The sequence below is a fragment of the Orbicella faveolata genome, unplaced genomic scaffold (assembly GCF_042242905.1).
Source record: "Orbicella faveolata isolate gen_17 unplaced genomic scaffold, um_ofav_v1 contig_35, whole genome shotgun sequence".
NCBI classification, from domain to species: Eukaryota; Metazoa; Cnidaria; class Anthozoa; order Scleractinia; family Merulinidae; genus Orbicella; species Orbicella faveolata.
In genome coordinates this window covers 27,212,541-27,230,060 of record NW_028301564.1, presented here as the reverse complement: position 1 = coordinate 27,230,060, position 17,520 = coordinate 27,212,541, and the positions used below count along the sequence as shown (strand labels likewise).

General features: G+C 37.7%; 2 protein-coding genes and 1 pseudogene across 4 annotated transcripts; 1 reads left to right on the top strand and 2 right to left on the bottom strand.

Annotated features, from left to right (window-relative positions):
• Positions 1 to 29: 29 nt before the first annotated feature.
• On the top strand, positions 30 to 3,965 carry LOC149104081 (uncharacterized; annotated as a pseudogene). Its single transcript, XR_016202193.1, has 5 exons — positions 30 to 311; positions 1,510 to 1,604; positions 1,974 to 2,080; positions 2,646 to 2,755; positions 3,533 to 3,965. The product of XR_016202193.1 is annotated as an uncharacterized LOC149104081 (transcript).
• Positions 3,966 to 4,932: 967 nt separating this feature from the next.
• On the bottom strand, positions 4,933 to 11,726 carry LOC110044733 (uncharacterized). Of its 2 annotated transcripts, none has more exons than XM_089273711.1 (5): positions 11,606 to 11,726; positions 10,008 to 10,460; positions 8,891 to 9,223; positions 8,284 to 8,370; positions 4,933 to 7,774 (listed from the first exon to the last, which is right to left on the bottom strand). In XM_089273711.1, the coding sequence occupies exons 1-5, from the start codon at positions 11,667 to 11,669 to the stop codon at positions 7,695 to 7,697; spliced, it is 1,017 nt and encodes a 338-aa protein (XP_089129837.1). In that variant the 5' UTR covers positions 11,670 to 11,726; the 3' UTR covers positions 4,933 to 7,694. The 2 variants fall into 2 exon arrangements, with proteins under 2 accessions (XP_089129837.1, XP_089129836.1); XM_089273710.1 differs by lacking the exon at positions 11,606 to 11,726 and adding an exon at positions 11,046 to 11,217.
• A 288-nt stretch (positions 11,727 to 12,014) lies between these two features.
• On the bottom strand, positions 12,015 to 16,964 carry LOC110043392 (uncharacterized). The gene is made up of 4 exons (XM_089273712.1): positions 16,703 to 16,964; positions 15,099 to 15,485; positions 13,772 to 13,834; positions 12,015 to 13,419 (listed from the first exon to the last, which is right to left on the bottom strand). The coding sequence occupies exons 1-4, from the start codon at positions 16,779 to 16,781 to the stop codon at positions 13,220 to 13,222; spliced, it is 729 nt and encodes a 242-aa protein (XP_089129838.1). The 5' UTR covers positions 16,782 to 16,964; the 3' UTR covers positions 12,015 to 13,219.
• Positions 16,965 to 17,520: the final 556 nt, after the last annotated feature.

Below are 17,520 nucleotides of genomic sequence, written 5' to 3'. Positions count from 1 at the left end.
CATTGTCGACAAGCAGGAGATCGAGAATCATGGTAGAGCGAGTTGATGTACTCACGGACGTTCGAGCTAACTTGTCCGACGAATGCTTGGTATTATTGGAGGAAGTGATAACAAGCAACAGAAAACTTGCCGAGGAAAACAAGAAGCTCAGGGAGGAGCACGAAAGAAACAGCAAAACTCATGCTGAAGTCCTCAAACGGATCGAGCAGCGGCTGGAGAGCCAAGGAAATGCTGAAGCGGGAAATGGTACTCGAAGACGTTTCCATCGTCGAAGACAGACCACGCGAATTGTGGTAGCAGCTGCATGTAGAGTAAGTGAAAAGTTTACGCATGAAATTTAAATTTTGTTGGATCTTGTTTGCATGAGAATGAAATCAGTGACCCATATACAGATCGAGCAAATTCGTTTGAATGATTTCTATTGTTTGGCTCTCGAGTATCATAATTAAGGACTTAAGCTTAATTAAGACGGAAATCAAGTGAGGTTAACTTTGAATTTTTCTGCTTCTCAGCCTACGAAATACAATCTAAAATATAAATTCTCAAGACTAAAGAAAAAACTTTCCTTTTCCATTTTTTTTACGTATGCGTATGTGACACAGTTAATTTGGCGCGCGAACGAAATTATGCGTGCATAATTGTTCAGATCACGTGTTTTTTTTATTTACCTCGGGCAAGGTTGAGGTTAATGTAGAATTTTTTCGCTTCTAAGCCTACAACATGAAATCAAAGAAATACGGTTTCATGACTTCACTGAAAAATTTTTCCTATTCCTTTTTCTTTTGACGTAGTTGTTCGCGTTTAAAGAAACATAACGTAATTGGGGGCGCAAATGAATTATGTGTGCATAATTATTCAGACTGTTAAGTGGTGGTCATGTTGTTCGGTTATTTTTGATTTACCTCAGGTGGAAAGTTATTATTAAAGTAACTTTTTGACAGTAACAGGTGGAAACTTACTATTAAAGTAACTCTTTTAAACATTTTAACATCCATTAGACAAATTCCAGGACCATTAACTAAATTTCTCTTGACCAATAATTCTTGTTATTGAAACCTAAAGCTTATATCTAGTGTTTGTAGCCAATAAAATGTACACTCTGAGTGGCCATTCTTAGGGCATTATTCTTTCAAAAGGCCAACAGGCCTACAAAAACAAAGCAAAAGGTAATTGAAGAAAACATATTGCTTTTTCCTGATTATGGTAGTTGCTGAAAAGTAGTTGCTCTTGAAAACTTTTGAAAAAATAAAGGAAAATGTGCCTTCAACTCAAAAGCTTAAAATTATTTTCTAATGTCGTAAAGGATCCTTGCAATGTCATTTTCAGTGAAACTGCTTAAAACACATGTCGCTTTGTCAAACTGCACCCTAAATGAACAAATAAATTGTACCATTAATAAACAAACTCAAAAGAGTCTGTTGTAAAATGCTAGTCAGTGGCACTAGCCTCTGTGGAAAAGAGGAAATAAATTCAATCCTAGAAGGCTGTCAACTGCAATAAACTCTATTTTTAACTGAAAGGTTTCTTTCTCAGAGATCAATCAGGAAAATGTACAAAGTTCTGGCCAAAAAAGATGACTTCCATGGCTTCTACCTTGATGAAGAGTGAGTAATTCAATGATATGGACATCTGATTTTACAAGGCAAAGTGTCTTGTCTAATACAACACAAATTGGGGAAAGTGGCCTCCTGTTTAAAATTTATACATGTGGGGTAACCTTAACAACACAGTCTGTAATCCTCCACAACTATGCTGCAAAAACGAAAATTGCTTGTCTTTATTTCTGCCTTGTGGCTGACATCAACCATCAGGCAGAGTGATAAAGGAATCCCTGTCTTGCAGAGTAACCTGCAATAACACCTACAGCTGTAGAACTATACATGATGTCCAAAATGTGTCTTGTTTTAAAATATCTGAAGTGCAGTGTTACAATGAAGCAAACTGAATGTTTTGTTGATGCTATATCTTTTTAGAGTAAGTTCCGAGAGCAACAAAATAATCTTTGAGAGGGTTATCAACCAAGTGCTTATTGAATATGGAGGACCAGAGAGATGTCCATGGACTAGGGCCATTATTGAAGGTACACTGCTTTTACCAAGGCAATTTATGTAAATGTACATTTTGTATTCATGTGCTTTAAACGTTGAAACTGAAACTTGTTCCATGCATGAACTTTGAAGGGGTTTAATTAAGGGCAGGGCACCAGGCAAATTGACCAGCTGTGAGGATGATTTTGCCCACCTCGTTTGACCACCTAGGGAAAGTTTTTCTACAAAGAAGTTCAGTTTATAAAGTTTTGCCTGCCTGCGAAAACCAGTTGCCCTCCTGTTGAAAACATTAATGAAACCCCTGCTGGTTCCATTGATTAGAAATGATTTCTGAAAACTTTTCTTAATCACAGCCATTACATCAAAAAATGAATAAATAAATAAATAAATAAATAAATAAGGAGGTTGCCATGCTTGTTTGCATGCTATAGGGCTAATTCTAGAAAACCTGCAAAATTATTCCTGGGTTCAGTCCATCAATTCTCATCAAATAGTCATGTCAAACGATTATTGCCAAATATATATTTAAATAACAATTGTCTTTTCTGAAGTGTTTAGTCTGCATCATACATGTGCTACCACTTCTTTTTTTAACAGCTGCTTTGCAAAGATATTACCTGTCTTGTTATGAGACAAGGCGGCTAAAGAGCTCTTCTAAATATGAAGATCACAAAAGGAAGACTCGCAAGAGTGGCCGTCAAAGAGAGGTAGCTATGTACTTTGCACTTTAAGAAATGCCATCCAAGCTGTGAAGGCAGGTTCAGACTTCTGAAAAGAATATGAAATTAATCCAAAAAGATGGATGCTTGGTAGAAAACCACACTTTTTTTTCTTTTATTAATCCTTATTTGTTTGCCTTAACATACATACATGTAAACTCAGGCTATTAAACCTGTTAAATTTCACTATATCACTATGCAGCTACAATTGTAAGTGAAGCCAAAAACACACAGAGTTATGCATTGGACTACAACAGATAAAGCTCTTTTAGCTACAACCCAGTGTGCTCAGAGAAATGAAAATATTGTAAACAAATTGGATCATGTGTACTAAAGGCATCCGCAGTCGAGTGTCGATCAATACCCTTGATCAATACTCAATCGACACTCCATCGACACCTCAGTTGACACTTGATCAACACTCCACCGTCATCTCGGTCGAGTGTCAGTCAAGAGTCAACTAATTTTCGATCGATTGATATGAGTCGGTTGACACTCACACACTATCGACCGACTGTTGATCAAGTGTTGATAGTGTGTAGACCGAGTATCAATTGGGATGTCGATCAAGTATTGATCGAGATCTTGATTGAGAGTATCAATCAAAAGTATCGATCGACACTCAACTGCGGATACCTTTAGTACACATGATCCAACAAATTTATAGTTGAACAAAAGTAATTGAACAAACTCAAGATGTGGTTTGACTGTATTGTAAGAAGGTGAATATCTTACTCGTCCTTTTATATAATTATGTATTTTTAGAAGTTGTCAAGACGAACAGCAGCCCTTGAATTGGTCAACTGGGCTGACCAGCATGAAAAGGGCAAGGCTGCAGAGATCCTTATCATGGATGCCATGAGCAGCGAGGAAAGCTGCTGTGAGAATGACGAGAATGGCAATGCAAAAGTCATGAAATATGCTGTTAAGAAACTCTCATGGGAAAGCAGGCAGCTCAGGAAAATGAAAAAAAAAAGCTGGACAAAGCTTATAAGAAAAGGCTCACAAAGAGGGTAAAAGAAAGAATTTTGCCAAGAATTGAAGCAGAGGAAAAGTCAGAACGTCAGTCCCCAACTGAATTCCCTCAATGGGCTCTGAAAGAGTAGACATTTAACCCTGTAATGTTTCTCTCTTTTTTTGTATCTAAGGTTGCTAGTGGTCACTGGTTGACAGCATGACAAAGAATTTTAAAAAGCATACAAACCTTTATACGGTTTTTAAGAGCAGATCATTGTATTTTCATATTAATATTTGATGAATTTGTCATTGACAGATGAATGCTCATAGAGTTAATTGACATCATAAATTTGCATTTTTAGTAATAATTATTTATCCTATAGAAAATATACCATCACGAGAATACAAGCTAGAAACATTTTAGGACTCCAGTATGAAATAGCAACCAGTAACAGCCAACTGACAGATTTTCAGTCAAAATACTTAATTTTTTTTGCAAGATATATGTACAGCTACTTTGAAGTTATTCATACTTCAAAATATACAAGATTGCAAAGTTGATCTAGCTTCTTTAGCCAGTTATTCAAAATGGACCCATACTGTAGTTCTTTTGAAAGAGAGATTTCTTGTTATAGTTAAGAATATTTGATCAACTTGAAAATCCTCATTAATTATTTGTTAAGTCATTGTTCACTGGCAATCAGAAGTATTTAAAGGAAACAAAGGGTCGAGGAGTAGACCCAAGCTAGACCTTTCTTGTACTCAGCTTTGAGCAACATTTATCATTGACATGGTTGAGTTGCCTCAGCAGAGGCTAGTGTAATTTGTCTGTTTTTAGAGAGAGAAATTGAAGATAATTCTCTCTGGATTGGAAACTTTTGTTGGTCCTGCTAAGGCAAGCTCAGTCAGAGTTGCATGTTTACCCTATGTGTCAGGTAGGCCATTGCCCCCATAAAGTGCAATCAGATAAAAAGAAAATGAAGAGATAGCATTTTTTTCTCAAATGACAAACAGGTGAATTCTGTTAACTTTGAATTAAGCTAACAGATATTTCGGAATTTTTTAATTTTGTAGCTGTTGATGGACAGTGTAAATGTTTTCTCATTATTTATTGTAAATTGCAATGCAGTCAGCAAATAATGTTAAAAATATCTCATGTGATGATAGAATGTAGAGGAACAAGAACCATTAAAAACTTAATAAATCAATTCTGATATAAATTGGGTTTCACTTTACTTTAGTTTGTTATGTATCCAGCAAAATGAAAAAAACAAAACAATTTGCATGGCAGATTCCAGTGATGAACTTAATAAAATATTGTACATGTTTTCAAACAAGCTAAGGAACTCCTGGTATCACTGCCCCTTTAAATTATGATTAAATGCCTGGCTTCGATCTGGTGGAGTATATTTCCCAAATCACCACTTTTGATGATTTTTGCCCTTTTTCCATCAATTCCAAAAAGACCATTTTCTGAGCATTTAGGGCACACTATAAAGGTAAATTAAAGATTACTTGAAACTTTTATTTAACATTTAAATGGTATTAAAAGGCAAATTAAAGATAACTTTTGGAGCCACCAAGCAAAAATTAAAGCTAAACTAAAGTAACTTAAATGTACCTTTAAGACAATTTAGAGGATCTTCCTAAAGCCTATGAAATGAGCCTATAGGGTAACTTTAATTTCAGCTTAATGTGCTCATGAAATGGTTCATAAGAAGACTTAACTTAACACATGAAAGTTCAATTAAATGTTCATTTCAGGAATTTCGTAAATGAATTAAATATTGTTTAAATGCCTCCAATGTAGACCTTTAAGTTAGCTTTAAAATCAATTAATTGAGTTATTTCACCCTGTGTGTATGTCCATCATGTGATGCCCTTGCTCATTTGCCTCCGCAGGTATAATTTATGTTCAAGACCTCAGAAGTCGGAGAGGAAATAGCTGAAGGGAGCCACACGTGCCAAAGGACAAACTCAGTTTGATATGCGGTGGGAATCGAATCCACGAACCCCGGATAAGATCACCCAACAACAACAACAATAACAACAAGAATGTTTTTATTTGAGCTGTTTAGATTTAAATATAAGAAACATAAATTGATCTAGGTTCAATATTTTCAGATAGAGAGCACGGCCACTTAGAAAAAGCAAATACTAGTCTTGCTAATTGACTGCGCCATGGGAAAAAAATGAATCTTCAGATGAATTTTGCGGTTACTCCACAGAATGAGCGATGAGGCCAGACGTAAGCAGGTTCTGGGTAGTTACTGTGGTAATTCATGCCGGCAAGGTTGATATTAGGGTACAACTGGGAATGCAATTTTGAACAAGGTAACATTGATATCAGAAGCTGAAAAGTAGCATGGCATACAAGCACATTGGACAATTTGTATAATCATCATCATCATCATCATCAACAACACTTTATTAACGTGCCAGTCTCAGCTAACCGAGGAGAAACACCCCTACTAGTTGGGGACACTTAAAATTTTACATCATCATCAATGTGTTCATTCAGTGTTCATTGAGTGTTCATTCATTGCACCAGCCTTGGTAACATGAGCTTACGAACTAGCCCAATTATTATGAGATGCTGCCAACAAATATCGGACGAAAAAAGCTAAAAAATCTTATCACAATATTTCTCAAATTGTTAAATTGGTAGGAACTGATCTGTCCTAAAAAACTTAACACCTGTTTTAAGTGTCAAGGTACCAGTGAAACCCTTGATGCCGGAGCCCAGCTTACTGAACAAATATTCAATAACGCTGCAGCCGCTTGGAGGAATATTTGAAGTTAGTGTCACCCAACTAGTGGACTAACGCAAATCCTGCATTTTAATTGGCTACGCTACTAGAGGTGTATTAGTAATAGTCCTCGAGTGGCGAAATTGGCGCAATCGAGCGTGACGCTTTTCCCAAATATATATTTCTTCAACTTGCATTTGCTAACTTTATTATTGTCTTTTCTGTCCGACTAGTTGGGTGATACTAAAACAATTAGACCCTTCGCCCTCAAGGGCCACGGGTCAATAGCCCATGAGGCGAAGCGGGCTACGGGTCTAATTGTGCTTGACTGACAATGACGTCACGCAATTGTTTCTCTTAGTCATGACTGATCGCAGTAAAAAATTTCAAAATTTAAATTAGCCAATGAGTATTAAAAACTCATCTGGTTGTGATCGATTACTAATCTATTACCTATCTTAAGCCCTTTGGAGTTTAGGGAAATAAGGCTACCGGCATTTCAGGCTACAGTCTAACCAAAGGGTTTTCTGCTGCTTTTACCCCTATTAATTGGGCTATGGCTGGTTTGCAGTGTCACGCCAACAAAAATAAAAATCATAACCATTCGATGAATTACGTCAAGAAGCTGGGATATGAAAGATTATTGATATATAAACAACCCCGCCAAGATTTAGGTCTGTGCGGTTTTTCATTCTCCCGTTATTCGGAGAAGTGTTTCACACAAATTTATAGAGCTTTGTATGGAGTCGCCATGTTTGTGCCCCTCGGAGGGACACAAACATGCCGGCCGTAAAGTAACAGAAACATCTGTCATTGAGTTTTGCCATTGAAACGAAAAGTTGTTACTCTAGAGCTCCGACACACTGAAATTAACATTTCCTATAGAGCAACAACTGTTTAGTTAGCAAAAACTTGGGCAATAACTCATCTTTTGACCTACTCGAGAGTCTTATCGGGCCGCCATTTTAATGTCACACAACGCATAAACTTGGAAATTAAAACGTGCCCTATTTCAAAATGAGGAACCCTGTCGAGCTTTTAAAACGCTGCAAAACGTCAAGTTATTAGAGGGCCTTACGTCTGATGAAACTTAAACTTCAGAAGGATTGGTAATTTCTTAGTTTGGAAAATGATGACGTCATATGAAAAGCGGCAATTAAGCGGCCAGTCCCTTTACGTGGCAACTATTCATTTCTCTGAGGGTGACAGTTTAATAGGAGTTAAAATGTATTAATAAGTGACCATCCTATTTGAAATACCATCATCAAAGCGAGCAGCAAAGTGGCAGAAAATTGGATGTCTGAAGATAAAGAAAACAAAAAGCTGTTACAAAATGGAACAAAAGATCAAAAGCAACATCATGCATCAGTAGCAAAACACTGAACAACAACAACAAAACCATCCCACGTATGCGGATCCTAAAGACATGGTGTGCAGGTACATGTAATACCTTAGTTGAGACTTCTGACAGGATTGGACCAAGAAATTAGTTATGAACGTCCTGGGGGGGCAAAATAGAACTGGGATTTGCCTATTTATGAAATGGGAAAATCTGATTTGGGTCACCAGGACAAAGACACATAAATGTCATGCTCAATAACTTTCCTAAAGTCCTAGAGCAGCTTTTGGCTCTTGTCCAATTCTTCCTTTCTTAAACTTATACGTTTGCAATGCCGTAGCGATTAATGGCCGCGCACTGTACTTAAAGATTACTGTACTGTACACTTCACTGTACGTCCTTTACAACGTAGTGCACTGAACGTCCTGTACTTTCACTCCACTTACTAACCTCCTAATTCATTTACTAACCTGATTGGCCACCTTTTGCTTTGGGTTCTGATGTTTCATGGAATCGCGTGGTAGTACCTGGTTCTGAGGTAGTGGTAACTGGTTTTTCTAGAATTGTACGACAACAAAATATCAGGAATTTATGTCTCATTAATTATTATCATTTAAGTAAGGTTATTATAGTTCGGCTAACAATATTACATGTTAATTAGCTTGTGAGCTGGCTCATCGTGGGGAAAGAAGGTATGAAAAGAGTTGCCACTCGAAGAGCCTGCTCGCAGGCTATATCTATTAATTAATAGAAGAAGTGCATTGAAAGATAATGTGGCAGTCTTTTGTTCCTGGTGTCAAAATATATAAGCAAAGTCTAAAATCACAGAATGGTGAACAAAAAGTTGTAATGTCTTCAGTACTGAGAAGATGAATTACAGTAAGACGACATGCGCTACTTTTATATGCTCTCTATAGCTTAAATTATAAATTCATACTTTTTTTACACCATTTCAGCCTCACTCAAAATATTGACCCTATTGCCCAGTTCTAGACCTGTAATGTACTTGCCATTTAATGCCCGCCCATGCCAAATGAAATGAAATGATCTGGCACAATGCCTTACAAAATAGATTACCTTGCACAGATAACTTGATGTCAGCGTATTCTGGATCAATCATCCCCAAGAAAAATGCTTCAAGTAGGTAACGCCCAGCATCATGTAGCGTCACGTTTTTAATACGAAAGGCTACATACGTTTTGTTATAGTAGCGTAGAGAGAAACGCTGTTTGCACTCTTCCAGTAGAGCAGAGTCAATGACACATGAACCGTTTTTATTCTCTTGTTCTTTTCCAAGAGCGATGATGGTGATATTTCCTTTCTGGATTCTGTACGCGGAAAAAGATTCATTTCGGTCCTGCACTGATCTTTTATATAACAGGTCAAAAGTATCTGACACATACGCTGTTTCTGAAAAAAAAAAAGAAAAGAAAAAAGAGAGGGAGATTACATTTCTCTGAATGTCATGAAATTTAAAAACTTCTATAATGACTGGATTTATGAAAACGTGGTTAAAGAAAAGTGCGGTTTTTTACACAACTCCTAGAGACCCACGGATCACTCCAAGTGACTCAGAAAAAAGAGAGAGAGAACAGTACACAAACCACTCCAAACGATTGAAGAAAAGTGCGGTTTTTTACACAACTCCTGGAGACCCACGGATCACTCCAAGTGACTCGGAAAAAAGAGAGAGAGAACAGTACACAAACCACTCCAAACGACCAAAAACTAAAAACGAAATGGAGAAGAGCGCAAAAGGAAGATAAGAGAGAGTGGAGGGATTTAACTTGGGATCTAATTTAGAGAAAAAAATAACGCTTGAGCAGGACGTGATTTCCTTCTTAGCTTTATTTACAGTATTAAAATACTCTTTTCATAAATCTAGACAAATATTATACAAGCTTAACAGCAGAGATGTGTGACAGTCTCAAGTCAAAGAAAATAATATTTGGAGCGTTCGCCAAGACAATATTTCCCACCTTCACCATCATAAACAGGGATATCTTGAAAACATAATTTCTAAGAGTATTCAAATAAAAGTGTGCATCTCAAACAAGCCTGGCTGGTACTTGTATATGGTCAACGTTTCCTAACGCAATAATAAAAATTTCTGCTTTCTTTACCAAGGATACAATATAGTAAAAACCTTGCGATAATAAAAGGCATACGAATATATATTGCCGTTTTATCTTACCATTTCGCATGTTAAAATTCTCATCCTGCCCGCTGTATGACGCGCCAATGCTGACTCTCGTAGAGTCTGTAAGTGGATTCTGATCTAAACGGCCAAACTCAACGTTGATTCCATATGTTGCCTGATCTTCAAAGGAAAAGCCTTTTAACTCAAATGCCAGTTTGTTAATTGAGTGGCTACAATTCATTTTGCTCTCGTATCCACTGCGAACCTCAAACTTGCCACTGTTGTCCACTGCAACAATTTTCTTTAATAGGAGTCTATCATCGATGGATTTCCAAATTCCAAAGCTTATTTCAAGCACATCTCGGGCTTCCCAAGGACCGTTTCGAATGCTTGCAGAGTCTTTGTACGAGAAATCCCAGCTTAAGGTCACGTCTTTTCCTGATTCTGTAACCTTTACGAGGTCTGGGGGCCTGTCTCCTGTTAACGATAAACTGGACTGGCATGACGCTACAAGCGAAAAAATCAAACAAAAAAGGAAATAATAAACAGAATACAACAATAAAATATTTCTAAAGCGCCAAGAAAGAAAAAACATTAATAATAGGTTAAATAGGAAAATGTCATATTTCTATTGTGTCAGTTTCCATATGTAGTTCAAAGACAGTTAAATATAAAATGATATAAAAAAAATCAATTGGGATAAGTAATCGTATGAATATGAGTGCAATTAAGGATTCACATTACGAGTGATATTTGAAATTCTCTCAAAATTGCACGAGCCTTTAGACGAGGGCAAATTCAAGAATTCAATTTACCGCTAAAGTTGAAAACTTGCTTGAACATCACGCTATGATGATACCCACGCGCGCAGTTAGACATGGCGAGTGTTTGTCTTGTCGATGTTTTTCGCTACTGGCTAAGTAATCATGTTTGCCTTATCGTTTACAATCATCGATATGTTAACCAAAACGTAGTGTGATTCCGATAAATCTTAGTGTATTGCTAAAGAAAATAAAGTCGGTGATGATTTGAAGTTCAGTTGTTCAGTTGTAGCACATTGCCATCTGAACTGCCTCTGTCAAAAACGCTTACCTCGCAGAAACCATGAGAATAGGCAAATAAACTTGATCAAGAAAGGTTTCCAGGATAACAACGTCGCCATCATGGCTTCTCGATATTCACGCAGTTCCGGTGAATGTTTCCTAAATTATTTTATTTTTCCCAGAAAAGCAAGAAGCCATTCGACCCCGGCATTCGACAGCGAGTAAGCTTGTGTACGCCTCATGAAACAGCAAAACAATACTTCATTTGAGGATCTTTGAGACTGACGCAACATTTGCATAACGCATCGACCGTGAAATCTATCCGTGACCCTTGAAAAACGATATAAATTTTTTCAATGATTTAGCACTCGTGGCTCCTTGTTGCCTGGTAAGATATTCCTGTGATTAGGCAGCAACGGGTCGGCCTTTAAGCCTTGTCTTAAATAATGAATTTAACAGAATATTTCCCGCGATTTGCTTTTATAATGCCCACGACAACGCCACCCGATAATCGCTTGTTTTCAAACAAGCCCAGCGGCACTGTTTCAACATATCGGCTAAGCCCTCTACATATAAGCGTATAAAGCAATGTTTGTAGTGCTTACTTACCTTGGAACAGTGCAAAAACGCAAATGAAAGCGTTGAAAACGAAGGTTTCCCGTCGATGAATCATGGCCTTCACTGAGGAGTAAATCGAGCTAAAAATGTGCTGAGTAAGCGCGTCTTGTAATGAATAGAATGACTGACGTTTGACGTCAATGATCAATTGTTTTAATTTCTACGAAAAGCAGGAGATACTCTGAGAACTGTCTGCATTTCTAGAACAGTGATACAAATCGTATTTTATCAGTACTGCTATGGATTGTAATTTAATAAGGGTAAGGCTTTTGCAAATTAAATTACAATAGGACTTCGTACTGGCTTCCAGCTAAAATGCTTCGCATTCATGTTCCGCACCAAAATGTCCTCTCTCTACCCTCAAAGAGCTAAATAACTAATTAGAAATGTGTCGATAAAATTGACAGAAATGGTAAATGTTTTTATTTCAGTGCACTCACTAACTTTATTCATTTTCAGATCTCAACGTGTAATAGACTCAAAAGAGAGTGAGCATAAACTTAAGCTTGAACTGATTGAACTCAATTTGATACAAATTAAAACTCAACAAAATCAGCATAAAGAATACTATTATAGCAAGTAAGTAAGTAGAACCTTTATTTAATTGTCTATGTGTTTAGCCTAGATAGACTAATTGGGGACACTAGTAAAATAGCAACACTAATTAACTGACATACGGTACTTATAAAATTTGAATATTTACAGGCGTGACGCTGAATGATAAAAACGTAATGAGTATGAGTGATCCCATGTCAGCTTATGTACAAGATAAAATTGTAAAAATTAAACACGACTAAAACTTCTTGAGAGAGTTAACCTGTTCCAAGCACTCGGTTAGTCGGTTAGAGCGTGAGAACTGAACGGCGAGAGAGAGAAAAGGAGAGAGAATGGATTATCTGCACTTCTTCCTCATTTGGTCTAGAATTGGCCATTTAAGAGTATGTTTGTCGCACGGTTGCTTCAGTGATATTTCATCCAAGTCTATACTTATTACCCTTTCAATCCTTCATTGAACACCCTCACTCCTGTATCATTGAAGATTCGTTAACGCAACAGTATTTTATATACTTCTTGTTTGTGATATTGCCATATTAATAGAAGTGTCAGGGAAGGAAGCTTAATAGGCCCAGAAAAAATGTCAGACTTCACTCACTACCGAAATAATCTCCGAAATTTCTTTAAAAATGAATTACGTCAATGGCATTTGGTTTTCAGGGTTCACTCGATCCCAAATAATTTCCGTAATGATTTGCGAGACTCCATGGCTTGTCACCAACTGACGATTCGATCGTTAGTTTTCAGGTGGGCAATCCAATGGTATAGACGGGCTGCTGCTCCGAGCACCTCTGCTGCGAAATCAACTACAGTTGGATCATCCTCAATTGTCAGGGCCGTAGCCAGAAAAATTATGACTGAGGCAATGTTATTTGTTTTGATTTTTTATTTATTTTCTTGCAGTGTTCTACTTTCCCCCTTCAAAAAGAAAAGAACAAGAAACGACAAAAACAAAAGGAAAAAATTACTGCCTCGGTTTTCCCGTTACTAGGTCATGTCCTGATTGCCGGCTTTTAATATTGAAAGTTGAAATTTTAACTAGGCCTAAGGTTATATGGCTGCAGGAATGGAGTGTTTGCTTAGTGTTTTGGCATCAATCTGAGGCTCGTAAGGTATGCCTCTTTTGTGGCGTCTTCGATAGTGAAGAACGAGCACTGTCAGTGTTAGGACAATAACACATCCGGAAATTACCGCGATTGATATCAACGCAGGGCTGACGGATGGCTTTGATGGTGATGGCGTGCTGGGAACTGGAAAATAAAAAATCAGTTGTTAATCACTAACGGTAAGCCAAGCAATCTGCAGGGTGATAACAAGGACAACTAAGCTAATAATTTGTAACTTGATTAAATTATCATAAGGTCCAAGCAAGTTAACAGAATTCTAGCTCGTGATAGCAGTGCTGGGTGACCTCACAGAGGAAATCGTATACTGTCGAAATGTAATTAGGGAGGTCATTGGATAGAAAACGATGAATTAAAAACCATTATGGGGGCAGCACCAGTTATATCGGTAGCAAAACAAAACCGGGCCCCCTCTTAGCTCAAGGTCTAGATCCACCGCTGGTCAAATGTAGTTTACCTGCTATTTGTGGTCGCTTACCGTTTTGGTCACCATTCCTCACGGTAACGTTTTCCTGTAGTGGACTGGTAGTTTTGGGTGGATCTGTTGAATTTGATTCAAATACTTGTTCAACATCGTTTTGTGGACTGAGAAAGTATTCAAATTTCTAGACTAGATGTAAATATGTTTAAAAGTAGATGAGTAACCAGGATAAGACATTTGGAAAAATAGAAAAACGATCTCTGGTTAAAAATTTGTTTAAAACGAGCTTTCGACTACCAGTCTGTAGTCTTTAACGAGTAATAGATAGAAAGCGCGAACGTTAAAATATATACCGAGGAAAGTATGAAAAAACAAAATTATAATAAAAAACAATAGAAATGCTTGTGTGCGAGTAAAAATGCTAATGTGAGGTTCAAAATAAAATTCAATATTGTCTTGGTAATTCTTTCGCATTATTGTCAGCATGGTTCGTAATTGCTGTGTGCCAGGATTCCAGAGTTTTTCTAACACGGAAATTTCCCTTGTCAATCACGCGTGCACTGTCTAGATGTAAATAGTAGGAATGAGTGACTTTTTGACCAAATATTTTACCAGTAGAGTAGCAATTGTTTCAGTTGTTTGGTTTACATCATTTGTATTGAGTTGTAGTGGACAAGTTCGCATCCTTCTCACAATGAATCCATTTGAGTCTTAAATTCACTATCTTCATAGCACTTCTCCCTAAACAGGAATAAGGGAGTGGGGCTTTTTATTTTCTTATCCAATGCAACCACTCATTATTTTAGCAATTCCCTACCGCAGGGCTTTCTGTGCATTAAACCAGTTTCTGTTGAAATTAATAAAACGTCCTGAGCGAAGTCAACACGTCTTTCCTTACAGACCTTACATTTAAACAACAGGGGCACCAAATGACGGTTTTCTCTCAAATGCTTTGATTTTAGGCTGCAATATAAAATTGTTATCTCTACGATCATTCTAAGGGAACATGAGTCTTCTCGTATCAGATATTAGATATTATTGTCCATTTGTTGAAAACTCTAAGTGTTATTGCCTTTTCGAAAATCATAGCTGACCTTTCCTCGGTACCCAAAACGATATCTTGGCCCCAACCAGAGGTCCAAACCTTCTATTTCTCCGGCGTTCTTTAAACGTTAATATGGGGGCTAATCGACTTCTAGTTCAGGGCTAATCGGCTACGGGCTAATCGACTTGGGGGCTACAAAAGACCGGTAAATAACCCCCAAAACGACTTATCGGAGAGGTTTAAAGGTCTTCCGAACAGGTAATTAGGTACTTCTGAATTAAGTTACTTCCTATAATCCGGATGCCGTAAGTTTATCAGTGATTTCAACTGAGTATTTACCCTCTATACGGAGAATAACAGTATCCGTCAAGGGAGCTCGAGCTAACTCAAACTCAACATGAAGCCCGTAATGTTTTGAGTCCTCTTTGCTTAAGCTGCGAAGTGTGAATTCCACTTGCAGACGAGACATGTTAAAGTCGCAGCTGATTTTGTTTTCATAGTTCGGTCGCACCAGCACTTGGCCTCGTCTGTCGATAGCCATGAGTTTTTTCTTCAGGTATCCTGGAGAGCTCCAGAGCCCGAAGCTCAGTTCGTATATGCTCTCGTTCCATGTCTCTGTGGGTAGAAGCTCAAAAGCCCAGGCAAACGAAGCATTACCATTGCTTTTGCCAATCAATGGATTGCTTGGGCGGGATACCAATCTCGGACTTCTTCGCTGGCATGATACTGACAAATATTGGATGGTTAGTCAACAAAGTATGTACCACAATGTAAACTGTGTTTTAAGGGCGTGATCAACTGTTTAAAATACGATAGAATAGAGAATACATGTCAAAATTGCTAATATGGGATTAAAACTCCAGGAGAGATCGAAACCGTGGGGCAATATTGTGCTACTCTGGGACAGTTATATACGATAAAGAATAGCCTAAGGAAAAAGATAACTGATAACTGTTGTAATCGCCTATATTTCAAAATAAATCCACTAGTTTCTTCGTTTTCCGCTGTTCCCGATTCCATATTCCAGGATTCATGAATTTTCGGCCAAGAGTTGTTATGATTACCTTCCTGGAAATCAGCCAATACTGACATCGTATCCCGGGACCTCGTCAACAACATTATTTGTTTTCGTCTTAGGTGATGCTTATAGCTTCTAATAATAGTCTTTCTCGGAAAAATAGGATGTTTTAACCAGGTGATCGACCATGTCAATTTCGCTGAAAGCATTATTCTGAGAATTGATCGCCGTTTTCGAAAACATTTCGCGGAACTCCAAGCGAAAGAAACGTTCTTTGCTTGAAGCTAAGGCAAAACAACTATATTTTTCCGCTGCGATTCAACTCTAGTCGCTTAATAAAACATAACGTGTTTCATTTCTTTAGCAGGCCTTCTAGTAGAGGGCATAAATTAAGCCAGACTATAGATAAACAAAACGAACACAATACATGCTAATTTCTCGCCAGAATATTCGCGTTCCCAATCGTCGATGCGTTGGCCGGCTCGTGATTCATGTGAACCTCTTTCGCTTTCTTCAGTAGCTTGGTGATAATTCGAGAACTTCGAATATAGGAATCTCGCTTTGATGAGAAATATACAAGCTGTGGCGAGCGAAGGCTTGTTACTTTCAGTTTCGATTCACTCCCTCAGTCCAAGGACATTGTATAGTATAAACCCGAAAAATATATTCCACTTACATACTCTCTGGCCCTTAGTAGTTCCAAACAACATTTTTATGTGTCCAGATAATTTTTAGGACCTTTGGTTTGTTTTCCCTTGGGATTTTAGTAATTTCCATCGTGGCCGCGAGCATCTATATACTTCCGGGTTTTTCTCTGTTTCCCTTGATTTTGACAGTTAAGTGCATTTCCTCCATTATAAGGCGAGGCAAATTGATCGCAAAAACCATTCGAATATTAAGCAGAGTGTAATATTGCTAAACTTACCTGTGACGTACATAGTGACAACAAGGCAGAGTAAAATCTTCGACGATTTGCCTGTGAACTGTGATTCATATCTCCCCATTTTTGTTGTCGTAAACGTGGGCGAATGCTTTTGATTGCTTATAAACAGAGGTCCGTTGAGTTACTTGCACATATGTCTTTGAGACAAATGCTGAACATGTAATTTTCCTTTAATTTAAGGACTGCCTCTAAAGCAATCGTTTCCGAGAAAAACGGTCTACACTGTGAATTTGATCAGAATTTATTCGCTACATTTTTTGGCCTATCACATAACAGAAGTTAGCCAACCAATAGGAGCGTCAGTTGAGAATCGACTGTATAGCTACCATAATTATTTGTTCAAACGAAAGGTTGCTAAAAATAATTCATAGCTGTAACATGATGATAACTGTTGTTTCAGTACTGAGTCAGACAATTCCCTTCCGACGAAATCGTCTGATACCGGTTTACATCATTTGTTTTAATACGAATCCTGCCGAACCACCCGTCACTGGTGAAATAATGTTTTCTTTTCAGTCCAACACATGTACACGTGCAAAACATGTGAGCCCTTGAAAACAATATGTATATATATGAGGCTTGCCAGTAATATATTACTTTTTCAGTGTGAGGTCCCACTGAAGACTCACTAATTTATATTTATGATTATAACACGTCTTCAACAATGTAGTTAGGGAAAACAACCCATCGTGAAACACTTTGATCAATAAAATTCACCTCATAGGACATCCGCCTGTTGGCGTAAGCTTACAACAATTTCCTCATTGGTTTATTTTAAGAGCATGGCACACCTAAAGCAC

Bases quoted from the DNA above. Each gene is read 5' to 3' on its own strand.
- LOC110043392 (XM_089273712.1), bottom strand. From the start codon at position 16,781: ATGGGGAGATATGAATCACAGTTCACAGGCAAATCGTCGAAGATTTTA. The intron at 15,486-16,702 runs GTAAGTTTAGCA...AATATTTGTCAG, and splicing joins TGTCACTATGTACGTCACAG to TATCATGCCAGCGAAGAAGT. The intron at 13,420-13,771 runs GTAAGCGACCAC...TTTATTTTCCAG, and splicing joins GAGGAATGGTGACCAAAACG to TTCCCAGCACGCCATCACCA.
- LOC110044733 (XM_089273710.1), bottom strand. From the start codon at position 11,118: ATGATGGCGACGTTGTTATCCTGGAAACCTTTCTTGATCAAGTTTATT. The intron at 10,461-11,045 runs GTAAGCGTTTTT...TTTCGCTTGTAG, and splicing joins ATTCTCATGGTTTCTGCGAG to CGTCATGCCAGTCCAGTTTA. The intron at 7,775-8,283 runs GTTAGTAAATGA...CTTTATCTTCAG, and splicing joins AGCAAAAGGTGGCCAATCAG to ACATCCAATTTTCTGCCACT.